Genomic DNA, 20,336 nt, shown 5'->3' on the forward strand with positions numbered 1-20,336 from the left:
AGTATGTAGTATGCAAAAATAAATTATACATAAAATGTTTAATTTATTTTTGCATACTACATACTGTATTCATTTACTGTTTATAACATAATTGCAATCTGCACTTTTAACAACAACAAACAAATAATAACAAAACAAATAACGTAAATAAAAGTGCACATTGCAGATCTACATTGACTTAATATCTGGGTTCGCGCATTTATACAGGATGGAAATGACATTTCATTGAAGGTAATTTGACTATATATGTACTGTTAATCAACAGTTTATGTACATCATGTCCATTTATTAGGTCGTGAGGACATGTCCGCATTGAATGGACATTGTAGCACACTTTAAGTCACTATATCTCATTGAAAAAGGCATCAAGGTTTATTATGAACAGACGTTTCAACCGTTTGGTAGAGGCCTGTATCTGGAATACTATAGGGTCTAATTTAATTTAAAAAACAAAAAGAAAATCAATAAAAAAAATATTGTTTGTCATTATTATTATAATAATTAAAAAAAAATTTAATAAAATAATACAATATTAATTCATTAAAATAAAATAATAAAAAATTATTGGTGCGTACCTTAAAGGGTTAAGATAAGGGTTATTTTAAGTTATGGTAAAGGTTGTTTATTTTTGCCTGAATGAATGATAGTCAATGCGGGGTCCTAAGAAGAATAGCTGTGCAAACCTGGGTGTGTGTTGACCCATTTTATTATTCACCAGGATGGATCCTCCCACTTTGAGCCGGAGCCAGGAAATTGCGGTTGCCTAGCAAGTTTCATTATCCACGGTGCAAAGTTTTCAGACTTGCTGCTGCTGCTTTTATTTTCCCCCGTAAACTACAAACTCACAGCAGCTGTTTTAAAAAACGCACATCTCCACGTCGACGGCGCACAGGAGGCAACTTTGACGGGGCAAGATGTCCGTCGCGGGGTTTAAGAAGCAGTTTTACAAAGCGAGCCAGGTAAACGCGATACTTTTCTGACGTTAGCCGGGATAGCCTAGAAGCTAGCTATAGTGACATTAACTGCGCTAGCTTCTAGCTAGCTGGTAAACGTTGTGAACTTGGCCAACACTTGTTTTCTTGGTTAAACACTTTGCAATGTGTGAATGTGTACGTGAGAACACAGATATTTGTGGTGGTAATTATATCTATTAACTGTCAACAGATGTGACGCTTAGGGTTAACCCCCCGACAAGTATACATAGGACTGGTACAGTAGTACATTCAGGTGTTATTAATTATTCACTCAGCTATAATTGACTGGATTTTGACGCATGTTGGCTACGTGTCGTTAGCTTTGTTGTCAGTCTTGTCGAAGTCAGTTTGCAAGAAGGAAGTTATTAATGCTGCAGAAGTGCGTGCGCGTGTGTGTGTGTGTGGTGTTGGAGTTTGTTTTCGACGTGCTATGCTGTGAAGTCAGTGTTGATATCCTGCCCTCTCTCCAAAGTGGTGTCCTTGTGTATTATCTTAAGAGTTCCAAAACACTCAAAACAAAGTGGCTCATGTGTTCTGGTGACATTACTGCTCCAATCCGACAACACTAATCTCTTAGTGTAACAACTGTGATTTCAAGTTTTTAACTCGGGTGATGTGATCAACACCAGCTCATCCAGCTGCTGTTTACACAGTTAATAAACGTGTCATCTCTTTTTCAACATTCTGACCCATTTAAAAAAATATATCTATAATGTCAATAAGACGCAAAAAAAATTATAGTAAAGAGTTAATCAATCAATTTTGAAATAACATTATATTTCCCTAAACATGTTGTGTTGAAGTGAGTTTTCGCTCAGTGGGTGTGTGCCTGGTTGTGGGTAATGGAATCCTGTCTATGTGAGTACTCTGCCCAAACCAGCTTCCAGTTCCCGTGTAAACCACAAGACGGATATATTCAGCAGCACATTGACTGTATAGCAGAAATAACACATCTTTGTGTAAATTGCACTGATATTTTGTATTTAGCAGGATCTTAAATCTGAATTCCTTATCAGAAAACTGATAAGGGATGTGATACTGGGCAAATCCCACCACGAATACTTAAAATATTGGAACACTGGTACAATAAACATATGATACATATGCTAAACACTGTGCCTTTCTTTAGCCAAGCTCTGACCTACAAGTGTTGCACTGTCTCATTGAGGCCATGACATAAATAAGGCAAGGTGGAGGGTGGATAATAAGTTGTGTTCAGTTACTTAACATGGTTCTTTTGATACTGGACACACAATATCCTGAAATGTATTCAATTTTGAAAGGGCACAATAACAATCATTTATTATTCACACAGTTTAAGCCAATTATGTCTTTAAAGACTCGCGTTTTGCTTTGATAAGGCAAGTCCCACTGTTTCCACTTACAACTTTTTTGTTTTACTAAATATAATGCCTGTTTCAAATCTGCTTATGAAGCTGTATCCATTTAGCACACTGCGTGCATATCTATGGCTTTCAAAAAAAAAGTTTCCATATACATTGTGTAACTGCCTGAGTCTGCCTGAGACGGGCAGGTCTGGCAGTTGTGTTGAACAAAAACATTTGTTTCCAGTTATGAAACCAGATGTGATGAAAAGAGTGTTTGTGTTTCCCACATCTACACAACAACTTATTGTTCAGAGAGATTTAATCACTCTAATTAAAATGCTGTTTATTACAATTCAAAACTGGAGCTGCTTTGGACTGAATTCTATTCAAGTAAACCAGTGTTTCAATTTTGCCGGGCCCATGTGTTCTATAAACCAGATACTATATTGATCAACACATCTTGTCCAAGTTTTATTTGAAATGTACAAGTCTGTGTATGGCTTGCCAACCAAATGTGCAGGACTTTAGTCTGATATAGTACAGTGTATGAGTTATCGACGGTAACATGTGTTTAGTAAAAGTATCCATGAATGTGGGCGTAGTGATGGAAACTGCTGTGTGTGCGCTGGTCTGATGGAAAAGGGAAAGCTGTAGGCTCTATTTACAGCCTTGATTCCATGGGCATGAGTACATGGGAAATGTGTTGGGCTTATATTCCTTATTCCTTGACAAATAAAATTCTGGAAAATGTTTCAACCAGCCAGGAATTTCTAATGGCAATGATCAGATTGATTTGCCAGTAAGACCCTGCAATGTAAAAGTGTCCTTGTGCAAGCCTCTGTTCCAGAAATGAATCTCTGTAGATGACCTTGTTCTGTAGAGACCAGAAATGGTCGCGAACATAATGCATAAACTGGCAGGATTTAAATTGACCTCATACTCTGTTTGCTTTGTCGTCACAGTTGATGAGTGAGAAGGTCGGCGGTGCAGAAGGAACCAAACTGGATGAAGACTTCAGGGACCTCGAAAGGGTAATTGATGAATTATCAAACAATTACAAATAATTCATACGTTGACTTGCAATATCTTGTATTCATATCACTAAGAAATGTGAGCACAACACATTTGAATAGTGTCAAAAACACACACCTAGGTGTGCACACGGGAATCATTGTCTCTCCTCTACCTGTATCACCAGAGAGCCGATGTCACCAGCAAAGCAGTGGTGGAAGTCATGAATAAAACAACAGAGTACATCCAGCCCAACCCTGCAACGAGAGCTAAGCTTACCATGCTCACCAGTATGTCCAAAATCCGCGGCCAGGAGAACAGTACGGGCTACCCGCAGCCTGAGGGCCTCCTTGGAGATTGCATGGTTAAATATGGACATGATTTGGGCAATGCGACCAATTTTGGTAAGCGTGTGTGTGTGTGTCTGTAACAAAAAGGGACACACTGTGGTACAAATTAATGTAATGGTGTATGTTGAGTACATACTCATTGTTTTTCTTTTCTTTGCATAAATAATAATTACAGTTTACATGCCTCACAATGCCCTACTGTCTCTGAAGTCTGTTATGTGTGTGTGTACTGTAGGTAGTGCTCTTCTAGAGGTAGGGGAGTGCATGAAGAGGATGGCTGAGGTCAAGGACTCCCTGGATATTGACGTGAAGCAAAACTTTATTGACCCACTGCAGTCTGTCGCTGAGAAGGACATCAAAGACATTCAGGTAAAATCAAAGATGTGGTCAACGCTTTAATACTGTGCAATCAGCAAACTCTCATTCTTTACTCTTCCTTTCCCCCCCTCAGCATCACCTGAAGAAGCTCGAGAGCCGCCGTCTGGACTATGACTATAAAAAGAAACGTCAAGGTAAAATCCCAGAGGAAGAGATCCGACAGGCCCTGGAGAAATTCCATGAGTCCAAAGAAATGGCAGAGGGCTCCATGCATAACCTGCTGGAAACAGATGTGAGTAGCCTGTAGTTAAAACCAAATTCACCTCACCTTGCAGATGTTCCACTAAAATCTATTGGACGTTTTGATGCACTACAGTCTCAGGGCGCTTTCACACCTATAGTTAGATTGCTTTGGTCCGCACCGGTCAGAAAAATGTTACAATGTAGCAAAAAGACTTGGGTTAACCCCCGATTTCCATCGGGCGCATCACCGCTGCGGAACGTAAGCGCCGCGGTCACCGGCGGGGATTGATGCTGGGCAGAGGACATCGCAAAACCGCGGCGCTGGAGAATAGCTGACGTTAGCGCACCCGGTGGAAATTCGGGGTAATCTCGAAATGCTGTAGGTGTGAAAGCACCCTTAAATACAAAAAACTTCTATCGGTTAAGTTTCAGAACTGATACAAACATCACTTAAACTTGAACTAAAACATTCAAATGGATTGGTTTTACAATTGCATATAAGATGGGACTGCAGTATTGCCACTCTTTGTAATTCTACAAGGTAGAAAATACAATTACTGCAGTATTATGCATGTTGAACCTAGTATACCAATGTTTGTAATGACTGATATTTAGTAAAAAAAATTAATGCTCAGTTATTCTCTTTAAGCCTAAGGATAAGTGACCAGATTTCGGTTCTGATCTGGCCCTCCGTCAATAATGGGTTCCTCCCGATTTTAGGCTGATTTGATTACCTGGTCAAATTATTATATCAAAGCCTTCCTGATTTCAAATTGCAAGTATTAAAAATGTTTGATATTTTATGACTGAACAGCGATTGGAGCCTGAGCAGAATCCCACAATAAGCAAGAGATTTTATAGTAAAAATACTAAATACTTCTTAACAACAGGAATGGTAACACCTTTTATTTTTCATTCCTTCTTATTCTATCTGCCACGGGTGTCTCTGCTCTCAGGTACTGATATCAGTGAGTCACTCGTTTACTCGCTGATATCGTTGACGACAGAGGAGAATAGTTTGAGGACGTACACTGTGTCGGGTGACAAACCTTGTTTTTTCCACAGTGACTTGCAGTCTTGTGAGCCAGCTAAACCCGTTGTGTGAGGTGTTTGCGTGTCTCAATGAGGTGTTTCAGAGAATCCCGCGTGATGTTATTTTTATAAACAAGTGTCAGGAATAGAAGTAGAAGTGGAATGCACTCAACCAAGTGAAGTGAATTTACTGGAAGTGGAGACCTGTTTCCCTGTTTGGTCTCATGCTCAAATCATTTTCTGTGTGCATGCAGGTGGAGCAGGTGAGCCAGCTGTCCTCCTTTGTGGCGTCTCTGCTGCAGTACCACAGAGAAGCTGCGGATGTCCTGGTCGATCTTACTGAAAGACTCGGTCAAATGTCAGTCCGTCTATTTTTAAAAATGACTTTTGTGCTGTGTCCTTTGATTCGTGACGTGGTATGATTCAGCTGTTTAGTCATACATGCCAATCTGATTACAAGCAGCAGTGACTGATGCTGAGCTTAAATAACTTAACATCGTTTTTGTTTTTTTGTTTGGAAAAACTACTATCGACTATGAAAATGTATATATTGTGATTTATGTTTTTGGGAGAAAAAAAAGCTTGATAAACGGGAACAGCTAAAAGTAGAAGTTGCCAATTGACCTCAAAAAGTATGGGAAGTTGTGCTCATCTGCAATCCAGGGCTTTAAAAATACATTCTTCAGGTTCATTTTTTATTTGTAGAGGTTATGTACCACTGTCATTTAAAATAATTGATTTTGGAAATAATACTAATAATTGTTTTACTGTCAGAAGATCATTCGATTTAGGTTTAAGGAGGAAAAAAAACATATAATTATTGATACTATGATACCAATTCTGATGCAATAAATCAGAATTGCTCTACAGAGTGAATTGACACCGAAGTATCATTAATGTTTGAATTGTGACAAATGCATATCGTCCCACACCTAGTTTTTGTGTGGTCAGGTAATTGGTTTTTCCTCCAGTAAAGTCGGTAAATATCAATTTTTAATTTTGGAAAAACTGAAAACGTGATGTTTACTGTGGTATTTCACACAGGAAGCTGGATTGATATATCTATGTTTGACCTTATAGGATCTATATTGGTGCATGTCTTTATTGTGAGCTCTCAGAGACGTAATGGTTTCTTTCTTTTTTTTTGTATTCAGGGTGATTGCCGCTCAAAACCGCCCAAGACAAGAATACACACCCAAACCTAGACCACAATTGGACTTTGCAGAGTTGGACCAGTCCAATGGAGGATACTCGCCTTCTGCAACCAGTCCTCCTGCTTATTCACCTGGTAAATTTACCTCTAAATATTTAGGAAGTGCAGTGTGTGCTTGTGTGTTTATGGCCTATACCCAGGTCGGCATAATTGGCAAAGTCAATATGCTCAAGACTGATGTGTGTTTCCTTTGTGACATTAACCAGCCCCAGCACATTATCAAGGTCCTTCTTTCCCAAGGAACTCCGTCAAGAATAGGCCACGTGAGTGGATAGATGACGCTGTCACTTAACACAAAGAACTGCACTGATTCTCTGCTGTTCACTCACTCTGTTGTTGTACATCTGTGCAGCAGAGAGTCCGTGTCAACTTTTCACTAACATTGTTGAAAGGTGTTTGTTGGGTCCAGTGTGTCCTGTCTGTCAGGATCCCAGAGCGAGGTGGGGCTTGTCAGTGTAAGGAGCACTGTCATCATATCAAGGCTGCAGACACATACAAACTTCAGCAAATCTGTTATTGTTTTAAAGAATCGGACACCCTGGTGCTGAATTGTATGTCTCTCACAACCGTTTCTCTGAATCTTCTGAACCTTGAGAAAAATCAAAAATTGATTTTGATCTTGAGCTTCAGAAGGATTGTCTTTCCCTCTCTTGTTTTATTAATTTACATTTCATGGTCTATTCCAGAGTCTTACTGGGGAAACGCTGGAAAATCACTGGTGTTCATGATCTCTTCTCATTTCACAGAATGCCTTTTTTTGTTGTTATTTGCTTTCTCCTTACACTGTTTTTTCTTTTTCTAGCTGAACCGTGCTGTAAAGCCCTTTATGACTTTGAGCCGGAGAACGAGAGCGAGCTGGGCTTCCGCGAGGGCGACATCATCACGCTAATCAGCAAAATCGATGAGAACTGGTTCGAGGGAACCATTCGTGGAAAATCGGGATTCTTCCCCAACAACTATGTGGAAGTAGTGGTGCCTATACCATACTGAATGCAGCAAGGCAAGAGGGAGACAGCAGATCATGGAAAAAGGGAGGGGGGATTATTGATTGTTGACTTTCTAGAACCATAAGACATATTGTGTTGATTGAAATTGAACCATCTCAAGACAGGGACCTAATATTTGTATCCAGGTTATTTGCTTTTTGTCCATTCTCATAAGTAAAATGGATTTGTAAAAATGGGAAGAATGGAAGTAGGTTCAACAAGAGTGAGTGCTTTTACCACATCCTGAGACTTTATATCCATTCTTTATGCACCTGTGCACTTTTTGTACATTACAATCCCATCACCAGGAATGAGGGTGAAAGATTATGATAAAATCTGAGATACCATGTCCATTAGTATCCACAAACACTAAGAAGTGCTACTACTTTATTGTGATATTCCTGTTTTATTTTTACAATATGATTTTTTTCTCTTTCTCATATTGGTACTACACACATGCAGGTACACACATGCCTTTTTTTACGCACTTTTATCTACACTCCCATTTGTCACCTCAGTGCCTCGAGACAACAGTACTTTTGTTGTGGGCTCAACATGGAGGACAGGCTGCTGTCTGTTGATGTCTGAAACTATCCTCCACTGCCATCTGGTGGTCACTTTGATTGGGAGGTCCACAGAGGAGGTCATGGTCTTTGGCTGTGTTTGTCTGTCAGCATCTTAAATCAAAAAAGTAAAGAATGGATTTTGATCACATTTTGTGGAGATGAAAGTGATGGCTAAATGAAGAAATAATTATCTTTTGGTGATTAACTGGACACTGATACGGGAAACTGAGTGTCCATTATATGAAGGGAAAGAGAAAGCATGTCTGTAGATAAAACATGTTTGTCACATAGTGGTTTTGAGTAGATCTTTCTTATAAAGTATTGTCGGGGGCCCATAAATACACACACTTTGTAAGTACATTCTAATCATTGCTGACTTAGTGAGTCAATGTAACTCAGGTTTTTTTCAGTGAACACCACCCTCTTTTCTCAAAACCAAAGAGAAGTTGCACACACACAGCAAAAGTACATGTTTATACACAATTAATGTTTAATAAGGAGATGGTTCAGTGCATTTAATTCCCCCTTTATCTTATACACGGAAGCAGACATTTGTTTTCATCACAGGGGCAGCTTTGTAATGCTACGTGATTTTCTTTTTTCCCCCCACACTTTAAGCGATTTACATTACGCTGAAGCCATTGTCATACATTCCTTAAGTTCCTCTGTTTTCTCAGGCTCTAGAGATGCTGCTGGCAGTGTCACTTGACAGTGTTTTGTGGGCTCTTGATTCAACTGTTTGTCAATGAATCTGTGATGTACGTTCTCCCTCTGTGCTGGGGTTAGCTTGGCTTGGCTATTCTGATGTGTACTTTGTAGCATATGAATGAATCTGATGTGTATTGGATGTTTTTGTACCTGCCTCATTCCTCAGGCTGCAACTGACAGGAGATGCTCGCTCCTAACTATTGTGTTGAGGTTTTACTAATAGTACGTTTGGTCTTGGTACAATGGCTGGTTTTCAGTCTCACTTAAGCCCATTACGAGCATGAATATGAACTGTGAGGGTTTGTGCTTTTCACTAAATTGCCAACTTTCTCCTCTTGTCATGATCCCCTTGTTAGACCACCCCCACCCCACTCATTTCTCCCATTTCTATTTAAACTGCTAGTGGAACAGACAGGTCTTTTTCACAAGGGAAGGGCACACAGTGCTGGATTATGCCCTTCCTCCCCCACTCCTCTTTATTCACCACCTGCCCCCCTCGTACCCCTGCCCTCTTTCTCATTATCTGCCCTGTCCTAGTCCCATGGTGCCTCTGGACCTCAGTCTCCAGGTCCATCCCCGGTATAATCTCTTTATCATAGTTGGTGCCTCCCAATGTTATATTAGCATGTTTTCTGTGTTATTCATGTTTCATGTCGGGCCATGGTGTTTGTCTGTGCCCTGTGGTTCAGGTGTTGGTTCTCATTTCTCATTATTCGTAATTAAAAGCCTGGAGTTAAGAAATGGGGAAAGGAGGGTCAGGGGCTCAGGTTGGGCTATTATGCAGCTTGTGATGATTAATGTTGTGGCAAAAAAAAAAGCTAAGATCAATTTTTATGTCCTGTGACTGCCACCGTTTAAATAGTCGTCTGACGACTGCAGCTGACATTTATCACAGCACTACTATCTGGGATGGTCGATTCACAGCCGTGCCCAGATGTGGCCCAACATTGAACCAATATATAATAAATGAAGTATTATTGGCATTTGAAAGCTTTATTATGTATTATGCACAATCTTAGTGGTATTCTCTGTTTTAAAAATGTATCCACTTTGCATGTGTCTTCATTACAGCTTCTGTGTGTCGGGCAATGGATGCCTTTCGTAACTGTGACTATGGGGAGACTTAAAGTCAGATTATCCTGGATTATCTATAGGATATTATGCTCTACCTTTATATTAAATGTAATCTTACATGTTTATTTTTTTTATTTCAAAGGGGAATGGATGCTGGTAAAACATATAATGCATGTATAGTCATTTGGTTCTGTTGTGTCTGTACAAAAAAAAACTACAGCCACTGAATTGGCCTCTTTTTTTAAAAATAAATTTAAAGAATTAAATTATATGATTGATTGAAAATATCTGAGGTGTGTGACTGTGATCTGTTTTTACTTGCTGCCAACCTGATTTTTCTTTAAATTCCTCTACCTGCACAACATTGCTCGTTATTTTTGTCCAGTGAACGCCCACAGTTTGAACATATATCGTTGAAACATAAGCACTCAATTGTTAATCTGCACCACCACCCGCCTGCATGACCCCCAGACACACACACACACACACACACACACACACACACAGCAGGCAACACCACCAGCCAGCTGTTGGAATAGTGCCACAGCGCTCTATCTCATCGAGGAAGGCGTGTCACTCCCAGAATTACTCGGATCCCCTTTGTCCTCGGTGTCCAGCCAGCGACACTCATGGCGGCTGCACCCGTCAGACAGCGGTCCGGGCCGGGGGGACCCCGGGCGCAGCTTCCACCCTGCTACTACGAGGGTTTCCTGGAGAAGAGAGGACCGAAAGAAAAGGTGTGTTTTGCCGGTGCAGAATCCAGTGCCATGTTGTCTCGGGTGCATGCTGTCTGTTAATATTACGTGTGTATGTGGGTGTATATGCGTTGGACACCGGCTGGTTCCCCCTCATCCCCACTGAGCTGTCAACTTCCTTATTGTGACAGAATGGGCGAGGCTGCTGCTGCTGCTGGGGATATTTTTCCCACATAGCGGATCTCATGTTTGATTTTTGTGCTCTCAGTTTCCTGTGGCATAGAATCGAGCAGTTCTCTGAACAAATCACGACGCATGAGTCTAGGAATCCGGGTGTTGCTGTCAAAACGTTACTTCAACTTGCATTTTGAATAATAAATCACATGAATAATCAGAGCAGTGGTTTCCAGCCTGGTTGCAGACACCGTGGATCCCCCCCACCCCATCTCTACTTAGAAAATACAGGAAATAATCTGCATTTTGAATGTGTTCTATATTGTATTGTACTCATTGGCCCAAAACGCATGGAAAAACCGCCCAAATTGTATCCAATTCAGAGCATGTTTGCTAAGTACTGGGTGAGTTTTCCTATATTTGTATATGTGTATATACATATATATGTATATGCAGTATATGTATGTCTCTATATATGTATATACAGTATATATGTGTCTCTATATATGTATATACTGTATATATGTATGTCTATATATATATGTATATATATGTTAGGGGTGGGAATGTGACACATGGTCTACGGTACCAATAATATCGCGATACAACGATTCTGTGATAATCAATATATTGCAAGACACATAGCCATACATCACGATATCCGTCTCACTGAAGGAAACACAAATGTTAAAAGTGCAGGATTTCTCTTTTTATTCACAACATTGAGACCCAAGTGCATAAAGTATACATGATTCATCTCTTAGCGTATCTTTCTCCACCATTTTGAGAGCGCCTTCATTTAATAATAACGAAAACATCGATATTTGCCGTTATCGTATTGCATGAGGACAGACGATATCACCAAATCCATATTTTCACCCACCCCTAATACATATATATACCAAATGCACCAAAGCATTAATGGCCCTGTGTGTAACATTTTGGAGGGTTAATTGTCAGAAAATGAATATATGTCTATATGACTTATATATATAAGTATGGATGTGTACTACTGTCATTCAGCTACCTTAACTTTGCAAATACATGTTTTATTGTTTAGAATGACTAAAACATACTCTTAAATTATGCTTTTTTTGTCCACTGACTCAAATATATTGGACATATAATCAAAAGGTCGCAGTTCAATTTTGACCTACTGAATTGTCCACACGTTATTCTCCAAAATGCCTGTCCAATGTAGCCGTAGCACAGTCACAGTGGCAATATTATACATTATAAAAAGTCCATGTAACATAATAAGGTATGGGACACATGGGTTACCCTCCCCACCCCATCCCAATTAGGCTCAATTTAATGTAATACGAGCTTGCAGGGCTCAGGTGCCGGATGTGTCGCTGATCCATGGTCACAGATTGACCACAGCTGAGGCCCTCTCTCTATCTTTCTCCTGGGACAGGAAATGGGGAAAGCAATAAAAAGGGAAATATCCATTACGCAGATGTGTGGGACAGAGCAATGCATTTATTGTCACTGCTGTCTTTTCCTTTTTTCTTTTTTTTTCTCCTCAATGTTCCTGTCTGTCAGGCTTCCCGGCGACTCTGGACCTGCCTGTGTGGGAATTCTTTGTATTTCTTCAATAGTGCAAAGGACAGTCATGTAAGTCTGGACGTATACATTTTTACTACTGTGCATCATACTGTTCTGACACTAACACACTGTGTGTGTGTGTGTGTGTGTGTGTGTGTGTGTGTGTGTGTGTGTGTGTGTGTGTGTGTGTGTGTGTGTGTGTGTGTGTGTGTGTGTGTGTGTGTGTGTGTGTGTGTGTGTGTGTCACAGTATGTGGAAAAGTTGGACCTCAGTGGATTTGTGTCCCTGAAGGACGATTGCAGCCGAGACAGAAACCTGGAGGCAGCCAGACTCCTTCTGCGCATGAAGGATGGGGAAACCAAGCTTACAGTAATTCTAACTCAACATTTTTTTTTGTTTTATTTAAAGGCGCCATATGTAAGAATGTGGCCAAAAACGGTTACTACACTCAAATTCAAATACCAAGGTCTTTTAAGTTTTGTTTTTTCCGCCATTGTACAACGGACTGCAATGATTGGTAGACGGCGGTAGGTGGCGCCACATGTCAAAACATGATTTCAAAACATAAACATTTTGCAGTCTGCAAAAGATTTTTTTTAATGCAAATATTTTGGCTGTACTGTTGTTGTTGGTGAGTTCAGTTTGTTATATGAACATTATTCCTGAGTCTCTGTGACATATTAGGAGGATTTTATGGCCAGTTGCTTTATATTTATTACTTAATGCACCTTTAACATCAAAACAGAGATAATCTACAATACTTTTTTACATCAGAGTTAATCTGACAATTACAAAGGGTCCTTTTTGACAGCACACAGTAGGAAAACCACAGCTGTAAGTCATCAAATGAATGATGGCTGAGTTCCATTTCACTTCCTCAGTTTCCGAACGCATGCTGATCCACTGTCATACTTTCCTGACTTGCATAAGCTGAACAAAGCCACTGTTAATGTGATTAGTAACTGCTAAAGCTGTGAAAATGGCTGCTGCGCAAACGGCCCAATGTCCTTCAAGACTAAAATAAAATAGATTAAAATGCAGCAGCTCCTTTTAGCCACATATTAAGTGACAGGTGCCAATTTCAAATATGCTGTCAGTTCTTTTATTTTATATACACCTGTCTATGCTTTTCTTTTCTGCAATAGTCAATAAAACAAATATTGTGCTATACATTCCAACATGTGAATGAATCTAGAGACAATCCCAAATAAGTGTTAAATTGCAGAGTATGACCCTCCATTAAAGGTGTTCAAAAATATTTCATCTTTCCAAACAGGACTACTTTTAATCCTAGGACTATTTAAAGGAACAGTGTGTACAATTTGGCGACATCTGTTGGTGAAGCTGCATGATGCAGTTGAATATTCTAACCTCACCCTTTCCCTCCAATTATGTCGGAGAACTTATGTAGCCTTCAGTTATCATGAATTTCAATATGTGCCAAATGAAAATAATTTCACCTAAATTGTACACACTGGACCTTTAAAGACTTTCTTCTCATCGTCTCATTAGCTTCGTGATCTGAAAATTGTTGTTGTTTTTTCCAGGCACCTAACTTAGAATCACGGGAGCTGTGGAAAGGTTTCCTTTACTCTGTCGTTGATGTAAGTATTCCTCTTTTATACACCGTTTCACATCATCTTTGTCTCGGTTGAAGTTTAATAAGAAGCCTCTTCCACCCAATCGCAGCTCAACGTGCCATCCTGTCTCACGTTGCTGCCGGGACAGCTGCAGATGCTGAAGGAGGTGGTGGACAAAGAAAGATCCAGGCGGAGGATCCGCACTCCCACGCGTGCTCCTCCTTCACCGCTCTCCGTGCCTTTAGTAGGAGAGATCCCACCGTGAGTCCTCCTCTGTGTTCATAAGACAGAGTGTGGTTGTGTTAGTGTGTGTGCAGACCGTTTCCTCTGTGTGTGTGTGTGTGCGTGTGTGTGTGCAGGTGCTTTCGACCTGTGTCCCGAACAGAAGCTGAAGTCCTCCTGGAGAGACATCCAGACTGCGGCAACATGTTGCTCCGTCCGGGCAGAGATGGATGTTCGCTAGCTGTGACCACGCGACAAGACCTGAACGGGTAAAACAGCTGCCGAACATCTGGACACCACAGCTGCAAATACACGACTACACTATCTTCACTTTGTGTGTGTCTTTTTTTTTTAAATGTATTTATAGGTCAGTGTTCAGACATTACCGTGTGACCCAGAGGGACCAAGGCGGTTATGTCATTGATGTAGAAAATCCTGTAAGTTTGCTATAGCTGATGTTTTTTTACATATACACACTCATTGATTTATGTTATATAAAAGTGGCAATTGATGTGATTGAAGAAAAACTGATTTTAATGTAGATACATCATAGTGTGGAAACTTAGTTTAAGATCACCATTCATCCATCTTCTACTGCTTTAACCTCCACATGAGGATCCTGGGGGTCGCTGGTGTCAATCCCACCTGACACAGGGTGAAAGGTGGGGTACACCCTGGACATGTTGCATGTACACACTATTAGCATTAGTTAAGCATGAATAAATATTGAATTCATGACGCATGAATATCTTTAGTGTGTCGTTTATAAACACAGTTCTAAATGTTCTACTCATCCCGTCAGCTGAGGAACAGTGTCCAAATTCTAAAATACCGAAGCAGCCAATCAGCATCCACTTCTCTGTGTCCAGCAGTCGCTCAGTACATGCCAACACTTCAGCACATGAGGAATACATGTATAACTGTGTTTATAAACTACACACTAATGAGTATTCATGCGTTATAAATGATGAATTCAATATTTATTAATACTTAACTAATGCTAATCGTGTGTACTTATTATAAAGTGTTACCAGGCCCTTGTTCTGACTGGGTCACAAACTCTGGGTCTTCTTGCTGCAAATATCTGTGCTGAATTTAAACACAATTAATAAGCCAGTAGTGTGCGGCATATAACACAACAGGTTTCATCTTCCAGATTCCCTGCGCTACACTTCACGAAGTCATCGATGCCCTGGTAGAGAAGACAGCAGGGACTTTACAACCTTTCCTTCTGGAGGAGCCGTATGAGGAGAACATCAGTGAGACACACATTTCATTATCTTATCTTTTTTTTTTTTTTTTACTTTCACTCACATTTAATCTATGACTCCAACCATGTTTTTTTTTATGGCATCAGCATATGTTTCTGCCAATGATGAAAATGGAGAAAGGATTCTCCACACTGCCCCGCTAAGCCCCCTCCCAAAGGCTCCTGCCCTGCCACCAAAACAAGGTCCGTCTCTTTGACGTCAAACACAAACAAAACAGTCTCGGACAGACCGATAACCACTGGTTTCTTTCTGCTGCAGATCGTTGGTCCAGTAGTCCCCTGTCCAGGTCCCCCGCCCCAGACCGCCGTATTTTGACCTCACCAGTGCCAGCCTCGCCCACAAACCCGATGAGACGACTCATTCTCTCCCCTTCACCTCTTGCACACAGTGAGTAGAAGTCTTAATCGCAATTTCATGAGGTATTAAGTGTTGTCCATAGGGTTCGACTGAGAAAGTGTGCATGAAAGTATTTATTTAAAAATAAATTTAAAAATAGATTTTTAAATTTATCTATTTAAAAAAGAAATTTATTCTTTCGAGATTTGTTCCTTTCCTGCTTATGAGTCCCTTTGCATGGCTGTGCTCTGTAGATTTAATTGCAAACTAAGCCTGTTTTGTAAGTTAAATATGCGCTGCTGATTACAGCTGTAAGTGGCAATAAGATCTTAAAATATTTGAGAAGGTCTTGGAAAAGTCTTAAAAAGGTATTAACTTCAGGATTCCTGCATATATGTTATTTTTGTGCACATTTTACATAAAGATAAGATGTTTTACATAAAACAACAATTTTACCCATTCACAGTTGTTATAATAATGGTAATTCACCAAAAACAACTCAAGGTGAGTGCCGCTTATCACGCTGTGCTGATCCCTAGTCGACGCCTGCTGTCGATCTGCAGTTGCCTCAGCTCAAAGTGTGTCTCGTGTCTGCCCACAGCACTGAACGAGGAACTCAAAATGAAGCTGGAGAAGAGACGAGCCAGTCAGGAGTGACTTAAAAGGCACAACTTCTCCGCACTGCGTTCTCAATCTTCAGTGCCAAACCCCTGTTCTCACCGCAGCTATGTACTCATCCTGTGCCTTCTAGGTGGAAGACAAGGGACTACAAAACGCCACCACTTCCTGTTTTTGAGCGCTTTCTCCACGTGCGTACAACTGTTTACAAAACTGCCTCCGGGCAAATAGTCCCACAACACAAGAACTCTGAGTCAACATGACTGGCAGCTAAAAGAAAACACTGACACACACTGGACCTGAGCCTGTGTCTGTGTCTAAAGCTGAGGAAGTTACTGCTGCACCCCCAGACTTTATTTAATCCTCTGTGAAAGTCAAATAAAACCAGGCACGATCAGGTTTCAGCACAGAGATTCTCCTCCTTCACCTCATCACGTATAAAAAAAAAAAAGAAATCATCTGAAAACAGTTGAGCCTGCCAGCAAAAATGAAACTTGCACAATCTGCCTGCTGCTCTGAGTATTCTGTGTGATAATGTTGTTGATTCATCAGTGACACTGCTGTGGTTCATTTCAAACCTGACTTTAACTGTGTTAAGTGCTTATTTTTTAAGTGTTTTTTCTCTTATTCTCTGCTACTGTGTACGTGCTACTGTATGGTGCTATGACTCAATGGTGCTCACACCTGCTTGGAGACTCTCCATTGTTCCCCTTCCAGAATATCAGTCGACTGTATGTGAGGGTGCCCTCTAGTGGAATGGAGCCTCACTATCAGCACAAAGGCTTTTATGGCAAGCCGTTTTAACATTTAATAGCTAGACTGGATATGTATTACAGGTATCTGTAATTAAATTCTTCCTATCCACAATGTCATTCTTCCTAGGACAAATGACGTCACTTTTGCCATTGGTGTGTATTGGGCTTTCAGTTTCAGATATCTACAATGACATTCTTCCTATCCACAATGATATTCTTCCTATCCACAATGACATTCTTTCTATCCACAATGTCATTCTTTCTATCCACAATGTCATTCTTCCCAGGACAAAGGACATCACTTCATGTGTATTTGGCTTTCAATTTCAGATATCTACAATGACATTCTACCTATCCACAATGTCATTCTTCCTATCCACAATGACATTCTTCCTATCCACAATGTCGTTCTTCCTAGGATAAATTACGTCACTTTTGCCATTGGTGTGTATTGGGCTTTCAATTACATGCGGCTTCATTACAATTACCGTAAATGTTATTATGACGAGTAACAATTGGATTGAAGATATCTGAAATGGGAGTTTCTCCTAGTAAGAATTCTATTGCAGATATTCAGAATGTTCATTCTAGAATAATACACGTGCATGGCAAAAGTGACGTCATTTGTCCTAGGAAGAATGTCATTGTGGGTATCTGAAATGTTCTTTTTGACTAGAAAGAATCGAAATTACAGATATCTGCAATACATATCCAATCTAGCTATTAAATGTTAAAACAGCTTGCCATAGGCTTTTGGTTTTCTCACCGTATTAAACCCTACCTCTAAACATGCAGCTTCACTCACAAAACGGTTATTTATTATAAATCTGAGGGCCATTCAACAACTCGAATTTCTACAAGGGAAAACATTTTTTTTTCCCCTTCACATTTCTGTCAGTTTCTGTACAAAACTGATCGACTGACTCCTTACGGTGAACTTGTACATGTATGTTTGTACAGTATGTGATCATGTGTCCTTTTGACCACTATTCAATAATAGTGTTTGTTAGATATTGAGGGCATTAAATTGTTTTTGCATGGAATTGTTCTCCCTCTTCATAAATGTGCAAACCCTTTTTTTCTTTATTCAAAGAATGGCAAACATTAGAGGCTGGACACCAACTTTTAAGACAATCCCGACTGAAGACGTGTGAGTATTATATCATAAAAGGGTTCTTTTCAGTTTACTATAAGACTGTATTTTCCATACAGACCAGTTTGGATTTGCACCGGAGTGATATATAAATGCTGATCAAGTAAAAATGTTCACTGTCCTTTTGGTGGCAAGGTTCTCAAATCTGTGGTGCGTGTCCTAACAGTGGTACGTGAGCTTCCTCTGGTGGTACTTACAGAAATACTGTTCTACTGCATATACCAGGGTATGTGATCACAGTAGAGCTGATCATTTTGAACAGAGTGCAGTCACCTTATCTCTCACTCCATCTTAATCTACTTTCATTAAACCAGTGTCTGAATATGTGAGGAACAGGAGGACGATGAGAGATAAAATAATCTTATTGGGAATAAATTTGACAAATCAAAAAACCTTTTCACAGCAAACCTAGCACAGCTTCTAACGCGCATGTTGCAAGCCAGGAGTGCACGATCACTCATGTTTTCGAGCATGTATCCTTTTCATCCATCTATCATAGCTATCAAAGATCCACGATCCACCATTTCTTTCCCTTTATGGGTTAGTTGACAGCCTTAAAGGTGCATTATGTAATAAATCTAAAGCAACTGGCCATAAAATCCTCCTAATATGTCACAGAGACTCAGGAATAATGTTAATATAACAAACTGAACTCACCAACAACAACAGTACAGCCAAAATTTTCACATTAAAAAAATATTTTGCAGACTGCAAATCATGTTTATGTTTTGAAATCATGTTTTGGCATGTGGCGCCACCTACCGCTGTCTACCAATCATTGCAGTCAGTAGAGTCTCAGCTGCCGAGCAACCACGAGTTGCCAGTTACGTCAGAAAAACGAAACCTAAAAGACCTTGGTATTTTGAATTTGAATGTAGTAACTGTTTTTGGCCACATTCTTACATATGGCACCTTTGAGCATCTGTTTATATGTTCACATATTACACTGTAGTGTAACAATACAGGCTCCTGCACCTGTTATGTGTACACTCGTAAAACATGATGTCCACATATCAGATATGGGATGATTATGATCTGGCATATATTGAAATATAAAACTTCAAATACACTTTGTGGATCTCATAACAATGGGTTGGATTGGTTGAATTTTTGTTGCACCATGAGCCTGACCCGTGGACAAAATTGATTCAACACTGGACTTCTTGCATGAGGATGTTGCATCACCAAGTAGATCTGTTGTTGCTGCACTACAAATGAAAAAGTAATGTTTTTTTTCTATTGTGCATTCAGTATTTCTTACATTACATTAAGACAGTGTGAGAATAATTGACAGTTTTTTGTTGTTGTTTACAGTGAGGTGTAGGGTTTTTTGTACCTGAATAGCATTTACAGTACATTTGTATGGAATTTAAAGGTGCCATATGTAAGAATGTGGCCAAAAAAGTGTTACTACATTCAAATTCAAAATACCAAGGTCTTTTGGTTTAGTTTTCTGACGTAACTGGCAACCCGTGGTTGCTCGGCAGCTGAGACTCTACTGACTGCAATGATTGGTAGATGGCGGTAGGTGGCGCCACATGCCAAAACATGATTTGCAGTCTGCAAAATATTTTTTTTTTATGCAAATATTTTGGCTGTACTGTTGTTGTTGGTGAGTTCAGTTTGTTATATGAACATTATTCCCGAGTCTCTGTGACATATTAGGAGGATTTTATGGCCAGTTGCTTTAGATTTATTACATAATGCACCTTTAAATTATTTTCATTTCAATTGACCAGAATTGTATGCTTTTATTGTGTGTGTGATATTTTCACACACGTGTATATTGTGCTCACATTTTAACTGGAAGTGTGACTGGTCAAAATTAGATATCTTGAGTAACACCTGCAGCTTATGTTGTGAACAGGAACAGCAAACAGAGCGGTGATAAAACAACGCCTTCCGCCTCCTCAGCGTCAGACTCAAGACATTTTTTTAAAAACAGGGAGAACCTGAGGGGGGAAACTAACCAACCAACCAGATGCCCTTCAGCTCCTTTCACCGCGGGCTCTGTGTGCCTCAGTAATAGATCACTGCTGAGTCTTTGAGAGGACACGGAGACTCAGAGGACGCTTTTTTCCCCTCCTCTCTCTCTGTGCCGCACTTGTCTTGCACACAACCTGCCTGGCTCGTAGTGTTCATGCGCACATTCAACCTGAAGGAAGTTTGTACCGAGTTCGT

The 20,336-nt window shown here is 40.1% G+C and overlaps 2 protein-coding genes across 2 annotated transcripts; both read left to right on the plus strand.

Moving 5' to 3' along the window:
- The first annotated feature begins 837 nt into the window (after positions 1-837).
- On the plus strand, positions 838-8,162 carry LOC310926933 (endophilin-A2-like). The gene is made up of 8 exons (XM_083889147.1): positions 838-959; positions 3,265-3,333; positions 3,501-3,717; positions 3,899-4,032; positions 4,115-4,273; positions 5,511-5,614; positions 6,411-6,544; positions 7,272-8,162. Exons 1-8 carry the CDS (start codon positions 915-917, stop codon positions 7,457-7,459), a joined length of 1,050 nt encoding a protein of 349 aa, XP_083745273.1. The 5' UTR covers positions 838-914; the 3' UTR covers positions 7,460-8,162.
- Positions 8,163-10,417: 2,255 nt separating this feature from the next.
- Positions 10,418-16,286, plus strand: stap2a (signal transducing adaptor family member 2a; the record flags this gene model as incomplete). The annotated part of the gene is made up of 11 exons (XM_083889151.1): positions 10,418-10,540; positions 12,218-12,289; positions 12,470-12,589; positions 13,768-13,824; positions 13,910-14,061; positions 14,160-14,291; positions 14,390-14,459; positions 15,179-15,281; positions 15,380-15,475; positions 15,552-15,680; positions 16,231-16,286. The coding sequence occupies exons 1-11, from the start codon at positions 10,433-10,435 to the stop codon at positions 16,284-16,286; spliced, it is 1,095 nt and encodes a 364-aa protein (XP_083745277.1). The 5' UTR covers positions 10,418-10,432.
- Positions 16,287-20,336: the final 4,050 nt, after the last annotated feature.

Source organism: Microchirus variegatus (genome assembly GCF_963457635.1).
Source record: "Microchirus variegatus genome assembly, chromosome: 5".
Classification (NCBI taxonomy): domain Eukaryota; kingdom Metazoa; phylum Chordata; class Actinopteri; order Pleuronectiformes; family Soleidae; genus Microchirus; species Microchirus variegatus.

What these genes read in the sequence shown, in the direction of transcription:
- LOC310926933 (XM_083889147.1), top strand. Translation starts at nt 915, where the DNA reads ATGTCCGTCGCGGGGTTTAAGAAGCAGTTTTACAAAGCGAGCCAG. An exon ending in AGGACATCAAAGACATTCAG is followed by an intron (nt 4,033 to 4,114) that starts GTAAAATCAAAG and finishes TCCCCCCCTCAG; the next exon opens with CATCACCTGAAGAAGCTCGA. An exon ending in TCCTCCTGCTTATTCACCTG is followed by an intron (nt 6,545 to 7,271) that starts GTAAATTTACCT and finishes TTCTTTTTCTAG; the next exon opens with CTGAACCGTGCTGTAAAGCC.